Genomic DNA, 27,057 nt, shown 5'->3' on the forward strand with positions numbered 1-27,057 from the left:
CCCCTCCTTGGCAGCTGTACTGCATCACTTTACCTGTAAGTAGCTCAAATCACTTAGTTGGCACCTGCCCAGAAGGACAAATAAAAAAAGATACTTTCAAATTGGAGCAGAGCAGAGCAGAGCAGAGCAGGGCAGGGCAGGGCAGGGCAGGGCAGGGCAGTGGAGAATTTGTTTGTGGCTCTGTTGGTTTGTTCCCTCTCCAGACAGAGGGAGAGACCAAACCAGTACAACACCTCCTGAAAACATATGTGGAATGGTCTAACATTACAAAAATTGTAAGTAAGAAAAGGAAATTCATTAGTTTATCTTTTGTTTTGGCTTGTGAATTTCCCTATGCTAAAGAGGTAGTTTCATTCCTGTTTTGTAACTGTAAAGCTGAGCCCAGAGGGAAATCCTCTGTGTTTTAAATCTTTTTTATTACCCTGTAAAGTTACCTTTCATCCTGATTTTGCAGATGTGATTCCTTTTTTTCTTTTAAATAAAGTTATTCTTTTAAGAACTTGATAGATTTTTAGTGTCCTAAAGATAACGGGTCTGGGGTGTACTTGCATTGCTAAGGCAATTAGTTGGTATATTCTCAAGTCTCCCCAGGAAAGGGGTGAAGGGACTTGGGGGGATATTCTGGGGGGGGTAGGGATTCCAAGTGACCCTCCCCTGAATTTTTGTGTAAATCACTTCGTGGGTGGTAGCACTATCCTCCAAGAACAAGGAAAGCAATTTGTTCCCTGGGGAAGTTTTTATCCTAAGATGGTAGAATATAAGCTTAGGTGGTCTTTCATGTCCCGCCCCACATCTGTACCTCAGAGTCCATGTGAGGAACCCTAACACCAGCACTGGCTTTTAATCTACTGGATATGGAGAAAAAAAGAGTTGTTGGGGCACAGGCGGGCCATGGAGTTTTTATAGCATGGTGGGGGGGGGCTCAGAAAGAGGTTGAGAACCCCTGCTGTAGTGTATATGTAACCTGCTCCTGCTTTCACGTCTACTGCTCCCCTTTAATATCCAAGCATAAGAAACTCCCACATACTCCATTTTTGTAATTCAGCTTTGTCTGTTTTTAGGGTGTTCTATATTTTAATTATTGTTTATTATTTTGACTACATATTAATAATTATTGAAATACAATGAGCCTTTTGGTGAGGCAGTGGGAGTGCTTTAAAATTATTTTATTCACTACACACAGTACTCAAACAGCAAATAATGTGCTATGGAGTACAGTAAGCATAGTAGAGAAACAAAGGAGTGCTGAGACATGAGTTTATGTATGGTTTGAGCTGTACTTCTTTCTTCAGCAGTGTCACGAGGGAAGTTGCAAAAGATCACATTCATGTTCTGAGAAACCAGCAGAAAAGAACCCAATGGAATGAACCACAAAATTTCTACATGCCTGCTAATCAGCTTACCAGTGAGTACCCCAACTCCGACATGGGTGATTATTCAAACTGCACAAGGAGGTCTCTTCTATAGTTACAGGTTCATAACAGCCTCAGCTCAGAACTAGCACACTTATGAAAAGTTTAGTAACTCCTTTATATAGTTCAGGGGTCTTTGATCTGGAGTTTCCAGAACCAGGTAATCAGTAGATAATGGGTTTTTCTCCCCAGGGAAGCTTCAAAATGCCTGCCAAAGTACCTCTTAGGAAACCAACTTTGTACATATTGTCTCAAACAGTTATCTGAAGTTTCTAACATTTCCCCAAGGTTTACATTAGTCAGTCTCCTAGAAAAGTCACATACAATCCTACAATAACAAATAAACAATTTTTAATACAGTGGACCCCAAAAGTATTAAACTTAATTCAATATGTTTTCTCCAGTCTATTTCAGTAAATTGCCCTCTGCCAAGCTACCATAAAACTACACAAACCTATGGAACTATTAATACTGAAAAGTTATATTGTTGTGCCATGATTTCACTAGGAAATTTTACTTCTTCTGGTTATGGAGAGTGTGTATATATGATGTATAGTTTTTGTGAGGTGGAGAAAAGTAGGAAGAGAACTGCAAAGACTTATTTTGAAGGACTATAGAATCATAGACCTTAGCTAGTCTAACCCCTTGCTCAAAGAGGGACTAATCCCCAGACAGATTTTTGCTCCAGATCCCTAAAGGGCCCCCTCAAGGATTGAGCTCACAACCTTGAGTTTAGCAAGCCAAAGCTCAAACCACTGAGTTCTCTCTCCCTCACCTCCCTCATGTACTAGCCCTTATCTTCTTAAGACTTTCCATTTAATGTTTGTAACTGTGTACAGGTCAATAATAGCAGTTAAATCAATCACCACATATGATGCAAATACTGAGCTCTATAATGAGAAATAAAGACAAGTTGCACTTTATTTCTATGTGTTGCAATACATGATGTACTAAGGCTGGAAACTATACAGCTGTTAAAGTCCATTAATTCAATAATGTCAGCCATAGTAGTAGTAGAAGCCAACTTAAAAAATAAAAAGCTAAATACAACAAGATTGGGGTTGCTCAAGTAAACATTTCTGAAATGAAAAGTTTGTCCTTTTATTAATGGTGAGTGAGCTTACAGACAAGCATATCCGAAAACCCAGGAAAACATAATTTCTGATGTAAATTGGTATAACTTCAGTTTTGCATTAAAACCTTTTAATTTGCTGCCTGAAATGAAAGATTCTTCCTAATTTAAAATTATTTATTACTTTCTAATTTTTAAACACACTATGCTTTTCAGAGGCTCTTGAATTTAGCATGCTTTTATTTTCTTTAGCATGAAATGCTGTTGTACTTTGATTCCTGGTTTGTTTTTCCTCTTGCACTCCCACAGCTGTATTAACAGTGTGAAGGATTTTTACTCGTTTCTTTCTCTGGCTCCAGAATAAACATTTCTTAGCACTTATATAATGTTTGTTGGGACAAATTCATCCTCAGTGTAAGACAACTGAAAGCCATGCATTTGTACAATGTAGGTGTAACCCTTCCACCCATCAGAGTTGGCAGCAACAAGGGCTGGGTTCAGTATCTAGGGGTTCCATTTCAGTAACACAATGCAAAACCAGCTCGAGCCCCCACCCGGTGACCTGGGACAATTACATACCACCCCCTCAGGTGCCTCTAAGAGACAATACTTTCCCTCTTGCAAGCACAGAGTCTGAGTAGCAAATTCCTTTTAATAAAGGAGGGAAACATTGTGGCATTATGTTGGGGTAATACCACAAAGAGGATTCATAACACAAACCATGAGCAAAAGACCCACCCCCAAGTAAGTTTGGCAGTATCCTTTTCCCCTCAGGGTCTTAAGTCCAACAACCCAACTGTCACCCCCACCCACAGTTTTTGTCCTTGGTCAGTGCAGCCCCCAGAGTTCGGAAGTTCATCTGCAGCCTGGGTGGAAGTGGGGGGGAGGTATGGGGGGCAGCTTACATGCTCCACTGCTCTGGTCAATGACCAATCGCCACGTCTCTCCACGGGGTTCTGCTACAGTCTTCACTACCAGCCGCTCCTCTCCGCTAGCCATCCTGCTGGCCATGCCTCTGCTCACCTCTCCGGTAGCCATTCCTCTCTGCTAGCCGCTCACCAATATGTCTTCAGTGCCCCTCCCCAGCCCACACACACTTAACACAGCTCTCAGTGATTGCAGCTCTTCATTAACTTTTGCTCTTTAGTGATTTCAACTCTCAATGATTTCAGCTGTTGCGGGGGGGGGGGGAGGATAGAAAGGCTCAGTGCTGGCACACTCAGAACCACTTGCCCAAAGTAGGTCTAATGCTTAGACCTAGGAATCAGTGATTTCAGCTCTGTAGCATGTAACAAGACTCCTAATGGAGTCAAAATTAGCTCTCTTATTACACAGTGGAGTGAGGAGGGGGCAAAGTGATGTTCAGGGCCCTCAGCGGGGGCCCATACTACCAGGTACACATACCTGTCCCCCACCTCTCTTAGTTCCCTAGGCTTTGGAACCCATGTCCCTTTTCTAGAGAGTGCTACTTAGTTGAGGGCGAGTCCCTCCATCACAAAATGCCAAGTACAGTTCTACTGTCCTTGATTCCATAATCAGGATAACACTTTATTACTCCTGCCCCAATAACAAAGAGACTAGGGGTCCCACAGCAGCCAAAGTGACCATTTGGGCAAGCAGTCCCTTCATGCTAGGTGGGGTGGGCGTCCCATGTAAACCCAGAGATCAGCCCCTGAAGTCCTTTTCCACAACTCACTACCAGATGTCAGGGTAGAGCTCATTCTGACTCTGCTTACATAGGAATTTCACTTATAATTTTTAAGTGATTTACAAATATTAGCTAATTAACACTAAAAAAACTTTATGACTTTGTGTGATATGACCCTTGTACTTTGCGATTATTCCAATGCTAATAGTCTACGATGGCACATTTCCAGTTGGACACCCATGGAATGGGACTTTCCGTACCAGTTAACCAAAATCAATAAACAGGTTGTCACTTCCTCCTGATTTTGTTTACCTCGTAGATGCCAGGCAGAATGGTAGCTAGTTAATTCTCAGTTATAATAGTGTATGACACTTAGATTCACTAGGGGTCAGATTATGCCACCCTTATTCAGTTTGAGTAGGACCTTACTCCATGAATAGCCCCATTGACGTCAACACAATTACTTGCAGAAAAAGGTGCTACTCAACACAAGTAAGAGTGGTAGAATCTGGTCCTACACGTATAAAATGAGGTTTGTAATGACAGGGAAAGTCATACTGGAATGACAAGAAATTAAAGAGTTTTAAACAGTAACTACATGACAAAAATATCTATGGAGAGATTATGCAAACTCTTAGGAATTTTATAGAAATATTAGTTACGAATTCATGACAAGGTGTTTTCCTTTAGAATCCATTGTCACCTCTAACCGTTTTCATGGCATGGTCCTCTCAAAATGAATTTCCCCCCTAGTCTGAGACCTGGCTTTATTTTTATTTTTTTAACTGCCAGGCCAAATTCAAATTCAGTGCCTGCAAACACACAATCCCCACATTACAGGCTTTTCAAGAAACTCAAATTATTAATTTTATAGGCTAGCCTTAGACTGCAAGCTCTTTGGGGTAGGGACTGTCTTTTTGTTCTGTGTTTTTACAGTGCCTAGCACAATGGGGTCCTAGTCCATAAGTGGGATTCCTAGGTGCTACCGTAATACAAATAATAATAATAGTCACTTTCCCCCACTCCCTTCCATCTTTTGGCGAGAGTATCAGTCAGCAATTTGACAGTAAAGTATTAAAATCCCAGCCCAAGTTAATGTTTATTTATGGTATGGACCAGGGATTGGCAACCTTTGGCACCCAGCCCGCCAGGTGCTTACCCTGGGTGCTTGCCCTGGTAGGCCGGGCCAGTTTGTTTACCTGCTGCCTCAGCAGGTTCGGCTGATTATGGCTCCCACTGGCTGAGGGATGTGCTAGCTGCCGCTTCCCACCGCCCCCATTGGCCTGAAGTGGCGGACGCGACAGGTAAACAAACCGGCCCAGCCCACCGCGTGCCAAAAGTTGCTGATCCCTGGTATGGACTAAGGTTTGAGATGCCCACTGTCTTTTGGGCTATACCTAGACATTAATTATGACGGGTTCTCCTAATTCTATTTCTTTAATGGCAAAGCAGGCTTGACTGAATAGTCTATAGCCGCCAACTATAATTCCTGGATACTTAGGAATACTTATATTCTATTACTCTGCCCTATGTCCTTCAGGGAATATAAGACCACCTAATACTACCCCATTTCCCTGATATTTTTACTAAACAACATAATGTATTTTTTGTTATCTTAAGACATTTCCCTTTCTTTATCAAAGCCCTTACATACCCACAAAAGGTGATCAAGTGTTTCTTTCATTTTGCAGAGCAAATATAGTCCATCTCTGTGTCTATTTATTTGAAAACAGTTTTGTTTAAGCCACAATGGCCAATTTGTGCTCAAAACAAAATCACTTCATTTTTCCCAGCCAGGCTCTGATATATGTCATTATCCTCAACTCAAGGGCAGAGGTCAAAAAAACCTTCTTCCTCTTTTTTTCATTAATCCAAATTGTTTACTGTTCCTCTTTTACATGTTTCTGTCTAGGCTTTGAAATTTGTGTTTATTCAAGGATATTCTGTGTCAATCTGTCCATTCCTTACAGTGTTTTTAGCTGCTTTGTCCACCATTTCATTCCCTGTTATCGCAGTATGCGCTGGGATCCAAGCTAATGCTACATGTATCCCCATCTGTACTAACTGTTATTAGAAATATAATTGCATTGATTAAAACACACACATTTTTAATCACCATGAGACCTGAGACTGAATAAAAAAAAATGACTGCCACTGTTGAAAGCACATCTCAAATCCAATTTAGTGCTAGCATTATTGCAGTTTGGCAGTCATGACAGCTATAAAATCAGACACTCTTTTAGATATATTAATTTGCAATTTGGTATACAATATGCTGCTCCTATTCTTTCTGCTTTTTCTTTTTTGGACCCATCTGTATATATTTGACAAAACTGACTCCACTTTCATCTATATATTGGTATACTTCATTTTAAATACCTCCTGTCTCTTTTTTATCCTTACATTTATAAAATAAATCTAAATCCATGTTTGGTCATCTGACTTTCCATCCAGAACTAATTTTCCCATGACTAAAAGTTTTGATGCCAATTAGTTTTTCCTTATCTTCCAACTTCTGCATTCACACTTTAACTTGAATGGCATGTGGAGTTTTAACATTGTGCTATAGTTTGCCCAGCAAATTCCCAACAATCTTCATATATTTGTTAGATACTTTCTCCATTACAATATCCATTAACTCTGGCCCAGAAAGTTCAGTCCAATTGTTTCATTCATAATGTAACTGGCATTTCACTAGATGCTATCTGTAGCATCCATCTAATGTTGTAATAAATGCCCTGCACACAATTTTTAGTGCCGGAGCTTATATTAAATCTAATTTTTCAAGTTCTGGTTTTGATGCTGACCCAAAAGCTGGGCAGCCATAGTCAATAACCAGTCTGATTCAGGCTCTCTATACCATCAGCAGTATTTTCTTATCTGCCCCACAATTAGTCCCAGCAAGACTTTTAAGAAGGTTAATCCTTCTTGTACGCTTATCTTTAACATAGTCTATATGATCTTTCCAAAGTAATTTAGTATCAAATATTACCTCTAAGAATGTAAATCTTTTAACTATATCTTTTTGTCCTCCATACAGATACAGTTTAGATTCCTTTGTAATTTTCATTTTTGTACAGATCAGTCCTTTGATTTTGGCAATGGAAAACTTGAAACTGCATGCATTTCCCCAGTCAGAGGTCTCGCCTAATGTTTTATTGATTCTTTTCTGCCAGCCCAGTATTCCTGCTCCCAACCCACAGAGCACAATCATCTGTGGACAGAGTGACACCTACCTTAACATTTATTTGTTTTGGGAAATCATTTATCATAATATTAAATAAAGTCAGGCTGATAACACTTCCCTGCAATGTAACTTTCCCAGCTCTGACCTACATGGTCCTTTTACTCAGAAAGTCTCTAATCTATCCATATATTCTTCCCCTTATCCCTGGTGCACCTACATTGTACAACAATCCTTCCCTCCATAGCATGCCATATGCCCGTGCGATATTTAGAAAGTCAGCTATCATGAAAACTTTGTTAAATTAGAAACAGAAGTAGGAAAAAATAAAAAATGAGGCACAATGTGACTAATGGAACACCTTCCTCTCCTAAAACCATGCTGCACCTTACTTATAATGCCCTTGTTTTCCAAATAGGCAACCAAACTGTCCATTCACCATTCTCTCCATAATTTTACCCAAACAGGAAATAGGTCTATAAGCATCTACTTTTGTGAATAGTCTGCCTGGTTTTTGTAGGGGAATTACTACTGCATGTTTCCACCCTACTGGTATCGCTCTCTTCCGCCATATAATATTATATAATTCCAAGAGAATTCTCAAATTGATTTGAGAGATTTAAATATTATGTTGCCTATATTATGTTTACCAGGAAATGTATTCTTGCTGCTATCAATAACTTTCTCAAGTTCCTGCATACAAAACCATTCATTCAGTACAGTATCTTCATATTTACCCCATCTACATAATAGTTTATGATTCTGTTCAATGAATTGTCTTTTAATTTGATGAAAAACTGCACTTTGATTTTCATCGTTATTTACCCCTTGGAAAAATTGTGCTAAAACTTCTGCTTTCTCGTTATCAAAACTTATTTTATCAGTTCAAATAAGACCTGGGATGTGACTACATTTAGTTTGCATTTCATTCATTCTTCTATTTTGCCTGTACACTTCTGATGTCTTGGTATCTTTATTTATCCACCCATAGTATTCCCTCCAACTCTCTTTGTTTATGTTTTTTTAATAATACTTTGTGCGACTGCCTTACTTCTTTTATACTTTGTTAGATCTTTACTATTCATTGTAATTTTGCTTTTTATAGGCTTTGTTCCTTTCTTTAATTGCCAGTTTGCATTCCTCTTTCCACCATGGAAGTGAGTTTTTAGTTTTGGGGAACTTCAATATCTTAGGTACAGCTACTGAAACTGCTGCTATTAATCTCTTTATGGTGTTGTCATTGAAATTCTCTACGTCATTACACACAATGAACATTCACAAATTCAGTACACTTACTTGTAAATAGCATCTAATTAGCTTTCTTAAAAATTACAGGTGGGTAATTTTCTATTACCTTCAACCTTACCTTGGCCTTGAAAAGTAGTACGGATAGGGATTTCTTTTTCCTTATATATTATTTCTCAACTGCATCTACCTGCAATGTCTGCTGTTATAATTCCAAGGTCTAAGCAAGAAAAACTATCATCTGCTGCATTAAATCTAGTTGGGGTGCTACAGTTTAAAACCACTAGATGGTTTTCATCAATTAACTTTTCAAAGAATGTGCCATTGTTATCAGTTGTCTTACTGCTCCACAATTTATGATGCTTATTTAGGTCACTGTATGGTCTTTTAGCACTCTTCACTATTTCCTGTGACTTTCTAATTTCCTATGTGGGGTATATATATTCTAATTCCTTAAAGAAAGATTTCTCCTGTGCATTGAGATTTCAACAGCAATATATTCAAAATTTATTTCTTTGTTCTCTATGTAGTTTAATCTTTCTCTCATGAAAGTACAAACACCGCCTCTTCTTCCCAATTTTCAGTCTTGCTTAAAGGCAAAATATAATGGAATTTTAGAAGCAAACTTTTTAACCAACCATGTTTCCTGGATATATATGACATCTGGTTTAATTTTCATTTCTAGGATATTTTTAGTTCTTGACCATGTGCTATCAAACTGTGTGCATTCCAAAAAAGATTGTGATCCCTGGACTAGTCATTTCACCATTAGCCTTATCCAAAATCATATAAATATAGCCTATTGACAGATTGCTAACATACACATATTTTTCTACTGCCCTTGCAATGCTCATTTTTTTCTGATTGTTCTTTGTTTGTGATGTGCAATTTATCACTTCAATAATAAATGCAATAAACTTTTCTTTTTTCAGTACTAATATATCACCACCTATTCCTTCCACAATGTTTATCATATTTTTATAGAGTGAGGCTGTGTTCGCAGTTTCCCTTTTCCTCTCCTGATTTTCTCTTCCTTCTCCACCCGCTGTTTTGAGAGTCTCCTTACAGCTTCTGCATAAGATCTGCCACTAACAATTTTTGCCTTTTGTATCTATTTATCTTATTTTGCCAGATGACACCCTCTATATGCCGAACTGTGATTACCACCAGTTACTATACTTGACATCCGCCCCTTCTATGCAACTTCCATAGGAATGCTCTTCCCTGTATTTACCACATCTCATTTTCCCCTTACAAATATTTACTACATGTCCATACCATACTGTTGGCATTTATAACACCTGAAGGGAGGGGAAATATATGGCTTGATTCTAAAGATCTGAAACACTGGTCTTACTGTCTCAGCTAGAGTGTCTCCCTTAAACATAATCAGCACTGCTGTTGGTGATTTACTTTCCCCTCCTCATTCACCATGGTCTGAGTGTCCATAGCCTCTGTTTGCTAGAAGCAGGGAGTGGACAACAAGGGATGGATCATTTGATGATTACCTGTCCTGTTCATTCCCTTTGAAGGACCTGGCATTGGCCACTGCTGGAAGACAGGATACTGGGCTAGATGGACCATTGGTCTGACTGACTATGGCCATTCTTATATTCTTAAGAAGTATGTTTTTCTAGTTGTTAGCCCTGCAAGTTCAGTTGGATATCTCATAAGCAATTTGGGTTCTTTCCTTATTTTGCATCATCGCCAAAAAAAACTTTATTGCTTTTTTTACTCCTGTTAAGCCTGCAGAGCCAACACAACTAGCCAGATTCTATTCTTTCTTAGGAATCATTAAGGGAATTGTTTACAAATCTCCAGTAAGTTACACATTAAAAGCAATGGGGATGCATAGATGTCACTAAGGATGAAATTGGAAGACAATGGGATTGCATAATTGCACTGTTTTGAAGGCTTAAATTGGATTCAGATTTGTGTACAGAGTTTGTGCCCACACTTTCCACATGGGTGAATTTTACCTAGTGAGTAGATCTATTGAGTAATAAAGTGCCATTTTTGCAGTCACTTTTCAGAGCAGAGCCACACTTAAGTTTCTGGGGGCAGGGACTCTTTCTATTTATTACTGTAAAGTGTCACGCATGTTTGCCACTGCATAAATGTATAAAAATAATTTTGGCCCCTGTAATATTTATTGTATCTCCTTTGATGCTGTAACATGATTTCAGTAAAGATAGATGTGGGTCTTTAGCGTATTTCAAATTAAAATGCCCTCAAATTTTGCACATCATAGACAACTTGAACCAATATGTTGACTGCCAGACTTAGTGAGAGAGAGTCAGACTATTAGGCCTGGTCTACACTACGCGTTTATTCCGAATTTAGCAGCCTTAAACCGAATTAACCCTGCACCCGTCCACACAACAAAGCCCTTTATATCGATATAAAGGGCTCTTAAAACCGATTTCTGTACTCCTCCTCGATGAGGGGAGTAGCACTGAAATCGGTATTGCCATGTCGGATTAGGGTTAGTGTAGCTGCAATTCGATGGTATTGGCCTCTGGGCAGTATCCCACACTGCACCATTGTGACCACTCCGGAAAGCAATCTGATCTTGGATGCACTGGCCAGGTAGACAGGAAAAGCCCCGCGAACTTTTGAATTTAATTTCCTGTTTGCCCAGCGTGGAGCTCTAATCAGCACGGGTAGCGATGCAGTCCCAAATCCAAAAAGAGCTCCAGCATGGACCGTACAGGAGACACTGGATCTGATCGCTGTATGGGGAGACAAATCTGTTCTGTCACAGCTCCGTTACAGAAGATGAAATGCCAAAGCATTTGAAAAAATCTCCAGGCTATGATAGACAGAGGCCACAGCAGGGACTCAGCACAGTGCTGCGTGACAAGCGTAAGGGAAAGCCAAAGAATCATATGGACGATCATGGAGGGAGGGAAGGGGGACTGAGGACTCCAGCTATCCCACAGTCCCCACAGTCTCCGAAAAGCATTTGCATTCTTGGCTGAGCTCCCAATGCCTGAAGGGTCAAAAACATTTTCCCGGGTGTTTCAGGGTATATGTCGTCAATTTACCCCCTTCCTCCCCACCGAAAGAAAAGGGAAAAAATTGTTTCTCGCCTTTTTTCAATGTCACCCTATGTCTACTGCATGCTACTGGTAGACAGGGTGCTGCAGCGCTGAACAGCAGCATCCCCTCCCCTCCCCGGTGGGAGACGGTGCAAAATGACTGATATCTGTCCTCATCATCATCCTATGAATGCTCCTGGATGGCCTCGGTGAGGTTGGCCAGGGGCGCCTGGCCAAAAATGGGAATGACTCCTCGTCATTCCCGGCAGACAGTACAAAAGGCTTGGTAACCGTCCTCTTCATAGCAGCTGGAAGCTGAGATCCATCAGCCCACCCCCTTCGTGTCTAATGAAGATTCTGTACTGCCTGGACTATCATAGCAGCAAGAGGCTGCCTCCCCCTCATTTTATCTCACTAAAGAGTCAGTGTATCTTATTCCTGCATTCTTTATTACTTCATCACACAAATGGGGGGGGACACTGCCACGGTAGCCCAGGAGGGTTGGTGGAGGAGGAAAGCAACGGGTGGGGTTGTTGCAGGGGCACCCCCTAGAATGGCATGCAGCTCATCATTTCTGCTAGATCTCTGGGGCTCTGATCCGGAGCAGCTGTGCTCTCTGGTTCTCTATAGACTTGCCCCATATTCTAGGCAGGACTGACTCTATTTTTAGACAAAACATAAAGAAGGGAATGACCTGGGGAGTCATTCCCATTTTTGTCCATGCGCCGCCGGCTAACCTCAGCGAGGCCAGCCAGGAGCACCCATGACAGCAGCAGACTGTACAAAAGGACTGATAACCATCATCGCCAATTTCCAATTGCAAACGGTGCAAAATGACTGATAAATGTCATCACCAATTTCCAATTGCAGACAGTACAAAAGGACTGATAACCGTCATCCCATCGCCAATTTCCAATTGCAGACAGTGCTATAGCTGGTAACCATCTCTGCTACCTTGCAAAAGCAAATGAATGCTGCTGTGTAGCACTGCAGTACTGCGTCTGTCAGCAGCATCCAGTACACATATGGTGACAGTGACAAAAGGCTAAACGGGCTGCATGGTTGCCATGCTATGGCATCTGCCAGGGAAATCCAGGGAAAAAGAGCGCGAAATGATTGCCTGCCGTTGCTTTCATGGAGGAAGGATTGAGTGACGACATTTAGCCAGAATCACCCGTGACACTGTTTTTTGTGTTGGGATCTCAACCCAGAATTCCAATGGGCGGTGGAGACTGCGGGAACTATGGGATAGCTACGGGATAGCTACCCACAGTGCAACGCTCCGGAAATCGACGCTAGCCTCGGTACATGGACACACACCGCCGAATTAATGTGCTTAGTGTGGCCGCGTGCACTCGACTTTATACAATCTGTTTTAAAAAAACGGTTTCTGTAAAATTGGAATAATCCCATAGTGTAGACATAAGATTAGAATGCTCTAGATGTGGGGTGTCTAACTATGTAAATTTGTGGCATTTTGTAGGAGACAGAAGGTTCTATGTGCACTGGATGTACAAATGTCATAGATGCATTTGGGAGCAGGGTGCCATCAAACAGAAATGAGCCTCACAGATATGTAAATGTTTTTAGTTGACTTGATTATATTCTAAATCTGCTGAAGTTACTTTAATTACTTTTGTCTCAGAATGAAGGGAACACTGGTTTGCTCTCCTTAATCTTATAAAACATCCATTGAAAGTCAATGAAAGCTTTGTCAGAATACCAAGTGCAGATTCAGAACCCAAGTCAGCTCCATATTACTGAATACCTGTGTGATCAGTATCACTGATTTACAGTTTTATGATTGAAAGATATGTACAAGATGATACAAAATTAATGCCGGACTGTGCAGTATGGTACACTAGCTAAACAAATATTTTTGAAGATCTTTCATTTCTCCAATTTTCCTTATTTGTTGTTAATGTTTCACTTCTTTTTTCCCCCTCTCATTTCCTCTAACTTTGAGCCATACATATTTGTAGAAATAGCTTATAAGAATGCAGACTTCAAGCTTTTTCCCAATTAAACTTAATTTTTGGGGGGGGAATATTATCCTGATGATATTATTTCCTTCATATTTGCATTTTTTCTGACAGTGTGTGGCCAGTGGGAGGAGCAGGTAGATGATCCCCCGGTGGATCTATTCCCTGAGACAGGGGCTGGCCCTTCACTGGAATCTATTCCCCTCTCTGACCAGCTAACCCCTGCCAAGCAGGCAGAGATCCGAGAGGTTCTGGGTTCCTACCGGCAGCTGTTCTTCAACCAGCCTGGACTCACTAACCTGGCTGTCCACCAGGTGGAGAAAGGAGCCCACCCTCCTGTAAGATGCTCCCCGTTCCGGGTCACTGGGAAAACAGCCCAGAATTTGGAGAGAGAGGTCAAGGACATGCTGGCTTTAGGAGTGATCCAGCTGTCCTCCAGCCCTTGGGCTTCTCCCATGGTGTTGGTCCCAGAGAAGGACGGGTCAATCTGGTTTTGTGTGGATTAGCAGAGGCTTAATGCCATCACCAAGTTCGATGCCTACCCCATGCCTAGGCCTGATGAGCTTCTCAACAAGATGGGGTGGGGCTTGTTATCTCACTACTACGGATCTCACCAAGGGCTACTGGCAAGTACCTTTGGATCTGGATGCCTGGCTGAAGTCTGTTTTTATCACCTCTCTGGGGTTATACGAGTTCCTGGTCTTACCTTTTGGCCTAAAAGGGGCACCTGCCACCTTCCAGCGCCTGGTGGACCAGTTACTCAATGGGATGGAGAATTTTGCCCTGGTGTATATTGATTTAATCTGTGTTTTTAGCCAGACCTGGGAGGACCATGTGTCCCAGGTTAAACAAGTCCTGGACCAGCTCTGGGACGCAGGTCTGATAAAAGCTGGCAAATGCAAAGTGGGGATGTCAGAAGTGTCATACCTGGCCCACAAAGTGAGGGTTGGCTGCCTAAAGCCAGAGCCAGCCAAGGTGGAGGTGATCAGAGATTGGCCCGCTCCCCAGACTAAGAAGCAGGTCCAGGCTTTCATTGGGATGGCAGGCTACTATCAGAGGTTCGTGCTCCACTTTAGCTCCATAGCTGCCCCCATCACTGAGCTATGTAAGAAGTAAGCCAGATAAGATAATCTGGACTGAACAGTGCCAGAGGGCTCTCTGTGCTCTGAAGGAGGCTCTGGTCAAGGGCCCGGTGCTGGTAAACCTGGATTTTGACAAGCCCTTTATGGTGTTCACCGACGCCTCAGACACAGGGCTGGGTGCAGTCCTAATGCAGTCATCATGAAGTGTGGCAAGTCTTTGGACTCAGGGTTAAATACTGCAGTCCTTATTCATCCAATTTAAAATGGGGCTTAAATTCTGTATCCTCACCAAACTGACAGAATTTACTTTTTATAATTTGTGAGAGTTTTTCAAGGAAATCTGTTAATTCTTTGCGTTATAAACTTTTTTATATTGCTGTGACAAAGTGGGGTTTTATTCATCTTGTTATGTTGCATGTGAGTCTTACTGGCCTATACTAATACTGTGTGTACCTTAGTTTCCCTGTGTACTGCACCAATACTTAGGTGGTGGGAATTGGGTGTGTGATTTTTGCTAAGGCCCTCAGGGCAGGTGAGGCTGCCCCGCTGTTTGCACCTATGTAACTTGAGACCCAGGAAAGGGGATGCAACTAGGTGACACCTGTTGCCCAGGAAGGGGAAGCGAGACAAAGAGAAGGAGGAGGAGCATCAAGGAGGGTGTCGGAGGCCAGGTAGCTGGAAGCAGGCAGTCTGTGTGGGGGGACTGGAAGAGGGGGAATCCAGGGTTTCTGACCCAGGATTCCCAAGATGGACTTGGCTGAAAGTCAGTGATGTCTGTAATAGCAAGATCTGTCCTAATCTGTGTTCCTGTCGACTACTAAACCTTCTGTTTTACCAGCTGTCTGAGAGTCACGTCTGACTGCGGAGTTGGGGTGCAGGGCCCTCCAGCTTCCCCAGGAGCCCTGCCTGTGCAGACTCACTGCGGGAGGCGCATGGTGTGAAAAGTGGATGCTGAATGTTCCAAGGTCAGACCCAGGAAGGTCGAAGCTGTGTAAGCTTCTTGCCCTGGAGACAGTATGCTCAGAGAGAGGAGGCATGTCCCCCAGAGTCCTGACTGGCTTCATATGGAGTAGTTCCAGAGCATTGCCCGGTGACTCCGTGACAATCACCACTTCTGATTTTTTGCTTGGGGGTGGGGCTGACCCTAATCTTTAGGGTCCCTGGAGTTTGAGAACTGAGAACAGACTCACTTGTAGATTATTCCAAAATCTAAGGCATGGGTTATTTTTTTTAATTGATGTGTATGGTCTGTAAATACTTTGAGCCATAACTATTTCTATTTACACTGCATGCAATTTTTCAATTTATTTGTTGTTAGATGCATTTTACAACAACTATTGTGGCAAATAATTGATTTCACACTGATTAATTGTGACAGTGTGTGGTTTTTAATATATAATTGCAAGGTAAATCACCTAGGGAGAAACTGACAGAGATAGCACTGTCTTACAGTTATTTAATTCAGGGCTTCATTGGCTGAACTATAAGCAAGGGCTCAGGTACAGCCTGTCTCCTGCATAGGAAGGAGCAGCTGTCCTGCATGTGAGTGCTGATACTTACAACAAACAAGAAAATCAGCTGGGACAGTGGAGATTGGACAGTGGACAAATGACAATGGCTGGATGGAGACAGAAAGTGCCTACTCAAGACTTAAGGCTGGTCTACACTACGCGTTTAAACCGGTTTTAGGAGCGTTAAACCGATTTAAAGCCACACCCGTCCACACTAAGAGGCCCTTTATATCGATATAAAGGGCTCTTTAAACCGGGTTCTGTACTCCTCCCTAACGAGAGGAGTAGCACTAATATCGGTATTACCATATCGAATTAGGGTTAGTGTGGCCGCAAATTGACGATATTGGCCTCCGGGCAGTATCCCACAGTGCACCACTGACTGCTCTGGACAGCAATCTGAACTCGGATGCAGTAGCCAAGTAGACAGGAAAAGCCCCGCGAACTTTTGAATATAATTTCCTGTTTGCCCAGCGTGGAGCTCCGATCAGCACGGGTGGCGATGCAGTCCGAAATCAAAATCCAAAAAGAGCTCCAGCATGGACCGTATGGATGTGATCGCTGTATGGGCAGGCAAATCTGTTCTATCAGAGCTCCGTTACAGAAGATGAAATTCCAAAGCATTTTTTTAAAAATCTCCAGACAGGCACCATAGCAGGGACTCAGCACACTGCTGCGTGACAAGCATAACGGAAAGCCAAAGAATCAAATGGACGCTCATGGAGGGAGAGGGGACTGAGGACGCAAGCTATCCCACAGTTCCTGCAGTCTCTGAAAAGCATTTGCATTCTTGGCTGAGATCCCAATGCCTGTAGCATCAAACACATTGTCCGCGGTGATTCAGGGCATAGCTCGTCAATTTACGCCACCCACCCACCCCCAGAAGTAAAAGGGAAAAAAATCCTCTCTTGACTCTTTTAAATGTCACCCTATGTTTACTGAATGCTGCTGATAGACGCGATGCTGCAGTAGTGAACTGCAGCATCCTCACCCCCCCTCCTTGGTAGCTGATGGTACAATATGGCTGATATCCATCATCATCATCATCATCATCATCATCAGCCTTGTGGCAGATGGTGCAGTGCAGTAGGACTGTTATCCGTCCTCATCATCAGCCCGTGAGTGCTCCTGGCTGGCCTCCGGTGAGGTCAGCCGGGGGCGCCCGTGTAAAAAAACTCCTCATCATTCCCGGTAGATGGTACAGAACGGCTGGTAACCATCTTCATCATAGCAACAGGGGGCTGAGCTCCATCAGCCCCCGCCCTTCATGTGTAAAGAAAAGATTCTGTACTGCCTGGACTATCATAGCAGCGGGATGCTGGGCTCCTGTCCCCCACACTGCTTAATGTCCTGTCTGGACTATCATAGCAGCTGGAGGCTGCCTTCCCCTCATTTTATCTCACTAACAAGTCACTGTTTCTTATTCCTGCATTCTTTATTACTTCATCACACAAATGGGGGGACACTGCAATGGTAGCCCAGGAAGGCTGTGGGAGGAGGGAATCAACAGGTTGGGTTGTTGCAGGGGCACCCCCTGTGAATGGCATACAGCTCATCATTTCTGCGGGATCTGACACAGAGCAGCTGTGCTCTCTGGTTCTCTGATACACTGGTTCTCTAGTACACTTGCCCTATATTCTAGGCAGGACTGATTCTATTTTTAGGTACCATAAAGGAGGGATTGACTGGGGGAGTCATTCCCATTTTTGTCTTTTGTGCCCCCGGCCGATCTCAGCCAGGGGCACCTATAACAGCAGCAGATGGCACAGCACAGAAGGACTGGTAACCATCATCTCATTGCCAATTTACAATGGCATGGTAGATAGTACAGAACGGCTGATGACCATCTCTGCTATCATGCAAAAGCAAATTAATGCTGCTGTGTAGCGCTGCTGAATCGCCTCTGTCAACGGCATACGGTGACAGTGACAAAAGGCTAAACAGGCTCCATGGTTGCCATGCTAATGGCGTCTGCCAGGGCAATCCAGGGAAAAAGGGCGCAAAATGATTGTCTGCCATTGCTTTCCCAGAGGAAGGAGTGACTGACGACATTTACCCAGAACAACCAGCGACAATGATTTTTGCCCCATCAGGCACTGGGATCTCAACCCAGAATTCCAAGGGGCGGGGGAGACTGTAGGAACTATGGGATAGCTGTGGAATAATACCCACAGTGCAACTCTCCAGAAATCAACGCTAGCCTTGGAGCGTGGACGCACACCACCGAATTAATGTGCTTAGTGTGGCCGCGTGCACTCGATTTTATACAATCTGTTTTACTAAACCGGTTTATGTAAAATCGGAATAATCCCGTAGTGTAGACGTACCCTTAAAGGAACAGATAGAGACTGTCCAAGGGTCTTGAAAGTGGAGCTGGCCAGGAAGCAGAGCTGGGGAAACAGTGGAGCCTGTTAAACAATCACATCTGCTTGGTTTGAAACTTCATATTTCCAAGAAAGAGCTTTAAATAGTATTCAAGCTTCCTCCACCAGGTGCTAAAACTTTGAGAAGCAGGCAAAGGAAGTTGGAGCACTGGTTAAAGCTTTCTCTAATGGGCGTGCCAGATCTGAAACAGAAAAGACCATCTCCTCAGTCCCACTCACAGAGAGCCTCTCTCTCCAGCCCCTTCACAAATGAGTCTGCAGTCCACACAGCTCCATATGCAGTTTTTTTTAAACCCAAATAATTCCTACACAAAAAAAGTTTGTTAAATTAGAGTTAGGGTTGACTATGTTTCCTCAGAACAATGCAAACACTGAAAAGCAAAGCAATCATAAGTTAGGGCAGCATTCACACAACTAATACCAGTCTCCAAGTGATAAGCCTGGTCTACACTAGGCGTTTAAACCGGTTTTAGGAGCGTAAAACCGATTTAACGCCACACCCATCCACACTGAGAGGCCCTTTATATCGATATAAAGGGCTCTTTAAACCGGTTTCTGTACTCCTCCCTAACAAGAGGAGTAGCGCTAGTATCGGTATTACCATATCGGATTAGGTTTAGTGTGGCCGCAAATCGACAGTATTGGCCTCCGGGCAGTATCCCACAGTGCACCACTGACCGCTCTGGACAGCAATCTGAACTCGGATGCAGTGGCCAGGTAGACAGGAAAAGCCCCGTGAACTTTTGAATATTTCCTGTTTGCCCAGCGTGGAGCTCCGATCAGCACGGGTGGCGATGCAGTCCGAAATCAAAATCCAAAAAGAGCTCCAGCATGGACCATGCGGATGTGATCGCAGTAAGGGCAGGCAAATCTATTGTATCAGCGCTCCGTTACAGAAGACGAAATTCAAAATCATTTTTAAAAAATCTCCAGACAGACACCATAGCAGGGACTCAGCGTACTGCTGCGTGACAAGCGTAACGGAAAGCCAAAGAATCAAATGGACGCTCATGGACTGGAGGACTCAAGCTATCCCACAGTTCCTGCAGTATCCGAAAAGCATTTGCATTCTTGGCTGAGCTCCAAATGCTTCTAGGGTCAAACACAGTGTCCGCGGTGGGTCAGGGCATAGCTCGTCAATTTACGCACCCCCCCACCCACCCCCAGAAGTGAAAGGGAAAAAAATCCTCTCTTGACTCTTTTACATGTCACCCTATCTTTACTGAATGCTGCAGATAGACGCGATGCTGCAGCACTCAACACCAACATCCTTGTCCCCCCCCCCCCGCCATGGGTGGCTGAGGGTACAATATGACTGATACCCATCGTCATCATCAGCCTATTGGCACATGGGGCAGTGCAAAAGGACTGGTAACCATGCCGACTAGCATCCGTGAGGTTGATCAAGGGCACCTGGCCCTAATTTTTCCTGGTAGATGGTGCAGTATGGCTGGTAACCGTCCTCATCATAGCAACAGGGGGCTGAGCTCCATCAGCCCCCACCCTTCATGTGTAAAGAAAAGATTCAATTGCCCCTGGACTAGCAGCGCGATGCTGGGCTCCTCTCCTCCACACTTCTTAATGTCCTGTCTGGACTATCATAGCAGCTGGAGGCTGCCTTCCACTCATTTCTCACTAACAAGTCACTGTGTCTTATTCCTGCATTCTTTATTACTTCATCACACAAGTGGGGGGACAATGCTACGGTAGCCCAGGAAGGCTGGGGGAAGAACGGAATCAACAGGTGGGGTTGTTGCAGGAGCACCCCCTGTGAATAGCATACAGCTCATAATTTCTGCTGGATCTGACACAGAGCAGCTGTGCTCTCTGATACAGTGGTTCTCTAGTACACTTGCCCAAATTCTAGACAGGACTGATTCTATTTTTAGATACCAAAAAGGAGGGATTGACTCAGGGAGTCATTCCCAATTTTGGCTTTTGCGCCCCTGGCTAAGAGCAGCCAGGGGCACTTATGACAGCAACAGATGGTGCAGTGCAAAAGGACTGGTAACCATGATCATCTTTTTACCAATTTATGGATTGGTAGATGGTACAGTATGGCTGGTAACCATCTCTGCTGTCATGCAAAAGCAAAAGCATGCCTCTGTGTAGCACTGCTGAATCGCCTCTGTCAGCGGCATCTAGTACACATACAGTGACAGTCACAAAAGGCAAAACAAGCTCCATGATTGCCATGCTATGGCATCTGCCAGGGCAATCCAGGGAAAAAAGCCGCGAAATGCTTGTCTGCCGTTGCTTTCCCAGAGGAAGGAGTGACTGATGACATTTACCCAGAACCACCCGCGACAATGATTTTTGCCCCATCAGGCACTGGGATCTCAACCCGAAATTCCAAGGGGCGGGGGAGACTGCGGGAACTATGGGATAGCTATGGAATAGCTACCCACAGTGCAACGCTCCAGAAGTCGATGCGGACCGTGGACGCACACCACTGATTTAATGTGTTTAGTGTGGCCGCGCGCACTCGATTTTATACAATCTGTTTTACAAAACCGGTTTATGCAAATTCGGAATAGTCCCGTAGTGTAGACGTACCCTTAGTCCACTACCACTGTGCCTCACCAACACATACACGCTCAATTTCAGTTCAACATTGCTATCACCTTCAATTACAGTTGATCAGAGAACAGTGCTGTTTCATGGCAACTTGCTGAGGTGTTGAAATTAGTTTTTGTTCTGCATTTTGGCATGAAAGCAAAACCTTCCAAACGTTTTCACCAAACATCAAGGGAGAGTGCACGGGTAGGGCACTGGCCTGTGGTGGGGGAGACCCCAGTTTCAAGTCCTTGCTCCCCAGCAGAGTTTTTTAATCCCAGATCACTCTGAATCTGGCAGAGCAGGAACTTGAACCTAAGTCTTCTACATCACAGGCCAATGCCCTAACCACCAGGCTCTAGAATACTGTATAAGACTCACTTTCCCCTGCCTCAAAAAACTTCCTACCTTTTCAACGAAGACTTCATCAAAACCATAACATCTCAGTGAAAACAATATATTTTGATGAATTTTGTTAGTCTTAGTTTTCTCTGTTGCTGCATATTTCTTGTTTTGATCTCTTGACACTTCCTGTTTTGGTCTCCTGATCCAATCCACTTCCCTCCTGCACAGGCACTCTGAGGATACCAGAACTGTTCTCACCAATTCTTTTCTCATCAGAAGAAGCACATGACCAAAATGAATGAGGTAAGCAGTGTATTGGTGAAGTGTATTAATAGACCAATGAAACAGTTGATTTGGAAGTGGCAGTTCTATGAAGTGCTGGACAAATTGTCATGACCTTGGGAGTGATTGACTAATGAGAGTTATTTGTGATGATGTGATGTTTCATAGACTGTGTTGTCACTGGATATCCTGCTGAAGTTTTCATAGGGAGTTCTGTGGTCTATTCCAGAAGAGTATCTCCCCCACATATAGTTCAGTTATGATTTTATTATGCTCATTGGCCACCATATTTCCAGGAACTCAATGAACAATACTACAAGGAGTACAGCGCTAATTTGAATGCTAGAAAGAATGCTGATATTTCACTGGCTCTTAGTAATATTGCTAAAGCGCAAGAAAAACAACAAATATGCTATGCTAGAAGAAAGACTTGTAAATATGGTAAAACAACATTCAAGGTTAGGGACCATGTTATGTAAATGGTGGACTTGAAGTCTTTAAATCATGCTTTGAGGATTTCAGTAACTCAGCCAGTAGTTAGGGGTCTATCACAGGAGTGGGTGGGTGAGGTTCCGTGGCTTGCAGGAGGTCAAACTAGATGATCATGAGGTCCCTTCTGACCTTAGAGTCTCTGAGTTATTTTTCAGCTGTTCTCCTGACTCCTTCAAACACATCTGTCATTTTGAGAAAAATCTTCTGTTTAAATAGTGTATTTTCACAGTTGTGGGAAAGAACTAATGCTGGAGGAGACAATAAAGATCTGGATTGTCTGAACTGTGCTCAGTGAAAGTATGCAGTGGGGGAGAGAATTTTATTTAGAGAACATTGTGTGTATCACCAACTGAAGCAGAACATTTCTGAGGGAGCCCTTTGTTAGTGTTTTGACAGCATATCACTGGAGTGCACAAGAATTTTGCTGGTCATGGTGATGAGGAAAAGGTGGATTTGAAAGAAAAGTGGCTGGGAGTAGTATTTATATGCTTAACTTTCAAACACTGTTGGGGCCAAATATTTCCATAACTTTTATTTATGTATCTAAAAGCAGAATTTGATCCTTTCTGTCTCATACCATCAATTCTCCACTGTTTATGCAATAAAGAGAACTTGCAGAAATGAGCACTAATGTTTACACTAACTGTCTGTATTGTTTTTGCAGGTAGAACTCAACTACACAGAATATCCAGACTATTCATTTGATTATGATCAAATTCCAACACCATGTGACAAGGGGGAAGTCAGAAACTTCACAAAAGTATTTTTGCCAATAGCATACTCAATTATATGTGTCTTAGGCTTAGTGGGTAACATCTTTGTAGTAATGACCTTTGCTTTATATAAAAAACCCAAGTCTATGACAGATATATACCTCTTCAACATGGCCATAGCAGACATATTGTTTGTTCTCACTCTTCCATTCTGGGCAGTAAATTATGCTGCTGAAAAATGGATCTTTGGTGACTTCATATGCAAAATTACCAGAGGTATTTATGCAATCAACTTCAATTGTGGTATGCTACTCTTGGCCTTTATCAGTATGGACCGATACATTGCTATTGTACAGGCAACAAAGTCATTTAAACTTCGGGCTAGAATGCTAGCATACAGTAGACTGATCTGTTTGACTGTATGGATATCGTCAATTTTAATTTCCAGTTCCACTTTCATATTCAGTCAAAGCTACAGTCACTCCGTCAATGAAACAGAAGAGATTTGTGAACACAGATCCAATACAGAGACAAAAGGCACTACTTTGAAATTATTGCTGCTGGGTATGCAACTTCTATTTGGATTTTTTATCCCTCTGCTGTTTATGGTATTTTGCTATGCATTCATTGTCAAAAGCTTGGTGAAAGCTCAGAATTCCAAAAGAAACAAAGCAATATGTCTGCTTGTATTAATTGTGATTGTTTTCCTGGTTTGCCAGGTACCATATAACATGGTTCTTCTTGTGCCTGCCATAAATATGGGTAAATTGAATAAACTGTGTGATAGTGAAAAGCAAATAGCCTTTGCAAAGTACATTACAGAAGTCCTGGCCTTCTTCCATTGTTGTTTGAACCCAGTGCTCTACGCTTTTATTGGGGTGAAATTTAGAAGTTACTTTCTGAATATCATGAACGATCTGTGGTACCTGAGATACAAGAAATACAAGACCAAGAGTTCAAGGATAAATTCTGATACCTATCACTCAAGGCAGACAAGTGAAATTATGAGTGGCAATGTGTCATCCTTTACTATGTAATATAACTTCAACATTATTACGGAGGAGCTTTGATTATATTCATCCACCAATCCAAACCAATCTCATTATTCATGTCACAGCTAGTGATTTGACTTTCTGACACCCTAAATAGTATTTCCTATGATCTACAGCTCCCTCCATCAAAACAATTAACATAAACAGAAGAATGACACCACTATGGAAAACTCGTATTAATCACTGTCTAGCTAATGTTTATGCTGTTTTCAAATACAGGCACTTAAAATTCTCCAGAGAGCTAAATTTATCAAGCAACTGCCTTCATTCTAATGAAAAATTGCAAGTTTGATTTGAACATTGCCTTGGTATTTTGGTTTTAAAACAGGGCTCAAGTCAGTTATCTCGTATCATAACCATTTTGATAGAATAACAATTTTAAAAGAATCAGAGAGGCAAATTCATGACCAGCCCAACTCCATTTATACTTATGTTATTATTAATTATTTATATTGCAGTAGAGTCTTGAGGTCTTGACTAAGACTGGGACCCCTTTGTGCTAGCATGGTGTATACACATAGTAACAGTCTGTCCCTGCACCAGTGGGGCCAAGATAGATAGAGAATGGGAAGGGACGTGCTCAAGGTCACATAACATGTCTGTGGTAGAATGGTCTCCTGAGTCCCCATGCAGTCCACTGCCCTAACTACTGACTGCTGCCTCCCTCTATAGTTGTGCCTTGTTATGTCAGCACTGAATTATCCAGAGCCAGGGCTACTGAAGGGAATAGTATGGGGTTTTTTTAAATACACGCTGAAAGGTTTTGTAACATCTCCTCAGTTTTTATCATCTGTGGAACAGAAAATCAGGTTTACTTGAGAAGAGATATTTTCCTGATTTGGCAGTGGAATTTCAGGTTGTAGACTCCTCTGAAACTGACCATTTTGTAAATTTGTCCTTGAGAAAGAAAAATATTCAGAGTGGTGTTTTGGCCTATTTGCTTTATTAAATGAAATTTTAAATTCACGTGAGTGATTTCTGTTTTTCATTGAAGATGGCCTAAGAGGGCAGTATTTGGCTCACATGATACTCTATTTTATTTTATTGGACAAACATGGAGAAAAATCCTGAAGTCTTTTCTCAGTACGTATTAGGCATTAAAATTCCTGTTAGGCTCAATTGTGCTACCTGCTAAACTGATGCAAATCTGGAGTAACTCCACAGACTTCAGAAATTGATATGACTGAGAGCAGAATTTGGCTCATTGACTGCCATGTAACTCAGAGTTAATACTGAGTAAGGACTTCAGTATTTGACCCGTTATGAATAAACCTTGAATACTTATACAATAAACTATAAGAATTATTAGTCAGTGCTGGAGGCATACAGTACAGCGTAATCATAATTCAGCATTAAACTGGGATACATCTGTTATGCAATTTAGCTATTTCTCACATTTTATATTGACACAAGATTTCAACAATAAAGATTCAGGATGGAACTTAACTGATTTTTTAAATTATGCACAACACTCAGAAAAATATGTAAATAGCACAGCTACCTTAAAACGGTTGTTACAGTTTCTTTGATACTTCTGTTTAGTTAATTAAAAGTTCTGTTTGCTGTGGGAGCTCATAAAATTGCAACAGAGGTCAGAAGAGAACCAGAGAAGAAGTCCCATTCCTTCATAAACGGTTTGGTAGGAGAATATTCTAGACAGGAGCTTGGAATCTTTGAGGGAATGATTTTGGTTCTGAAGTTACTAGCAGGCAATCAATTTCAGTCTGAAATGGAGGGTGGAGGGAAAAGTGTAGAAAGGAGCAAAAGCAGCTGCTTTGCTTCACTCTCTACAAGCACAGCTCCTTTGCAGAACAGCTGAAATGTGAGGAAGTGACTAGCTAGATCCCAATAGATGTCTGGGGAATAGTTTCTGCATGTGGACTGTTCCCTTCTCAGATCAGTATAAGTTTTGGCTTTGGCAGAGTAACTACCCTTGCGTGATTTTAACTGGCTGAGGAAGGTGGAAGCAGATTGGAGCCAGCAGAGTGCCTGCCAATGGCAGCATGAGAGGGCCAAGAGCTGGTGCTGATGGGGTACTGAGGGAGAACACAGATGGGACATGCTACATGGGGACTGTTCTCATTGGAGAAATTCATCAATGTTTGTAAATTAGTTTGAGATTTTCAGATATAAAAGTTAAGTCTATTTTTTTTTACTCGCTTCAAATTTGGAAATTAAATATGGCTTTTATTGTTAATTAACTGTAAATTATACAAACATGATACAAAAATACATATATTTATTCATATATAGCAAAGCATTCTTACTAGTAGAAATTCCAGCAAATAAAACTTTGATAACTGATTGGCAGAAAAATAATACAGTTCTGTCTTCATTATCCTAACATTAAATAGCTGAAACAGGGTCACTTGATTATATTGAAAATTCCTTATTCATCTTAAAAACTCTATTATACAGCCTATTCAATGTTTCCTCCTTCCCCTATCATTAGATACAAGACTTTTAACTGTATTTTGCTGTTTATAGTAGAAAATACCATTTAAAATGTGTTTAATATTACTTCTATGGCTTTTGCAAATGAACGTGGAACTGTAACAGATTTCCTAGGTAGTGTTTGGAAAACCTGTATAAATAAGATATGCTTATTATAGTTTATATTCTGTGTATATTAAAAAAGATAAACTCCTTATCAATGTTCCCTCTAATTTTTTTACATCCATGTGTGGAATTAATTTTTTATGTGCACCAATATGGAGGTGATGTGTGGCAGGGGTGGGGCCAAGGGGTTTGGAGTGCATGAGGGTGCTCAGGGTCAGAGGGTTGAGGTGGGGGGAGGCCTCTGGCCAGGGGTGTGGGCTCTGAGATGGGGCCGGGGATGAGGGGTTTGGGGTGCAGGCTGTCCTGGGGCTGCAGCAGGGAGAGAGGACTCGCCCCAGCAGCCAGGGGACAGGGGAGAGGCACCTCTTGCCAGCCACAGCAGCTCCAGAGCCAGGGCAGAGGTGTCTCTTTCCAGCTGCAGCAGCTCCGGGGCCAGAAGAGAGGTGCCTCTCCCCCGTGTGTGGCCCTTGATAGCCTGCTGTATTGCCAAGCAGATT

General features: G+C 42.4%; 1 protein-coding gene across 1 annotated transcript; it reads left to right on the forward strand.

Moving 5' to 3' along the window:
- The first annotated feature begins 171 nt into the window (after positions 1 to 171).
- Positions 172 to 26,633, forward strand: LOC123366981 (C-C chemokine receptor type 6-like). Its single transcript, XM_045010946.1, has 4 exons — positions 172 to 275; positions 1,296 to 1,405; positions 21,691 to 21,765; positions 22,901 to 26,633. Exons 3-4 carry the CDS (start codon positions 21,748 to 21,750, stop codon positions 23,984 to 23,986), a joined length of 1,104 nt encoding a protein of 367 aa, XP_044866881.1. The 5' UTR covers positions 172 to 275; positions 1,296 to 1,405; positions 21,691 to 21,747; the 3' UTR covers positions 23,987 to 26,633.
- The last annotated feature ends 424 nt before the right edge of the window (positions 26,634 to 27,057 follow it).

This window comes from Mauremys mutica, chromosome 3, assembly GCF_020497125.1.
Source record: "Mauremys mutica isolate MM-2020 ecotype Southern chromosome 3, ASM2049712v1, whole genome shotgun sequence".
Lineage (NCBI taxonomy): Eukaryota > Metazoa > Chordata > Testudines > Geoemydidae > Mauremys > Mauremys mutica.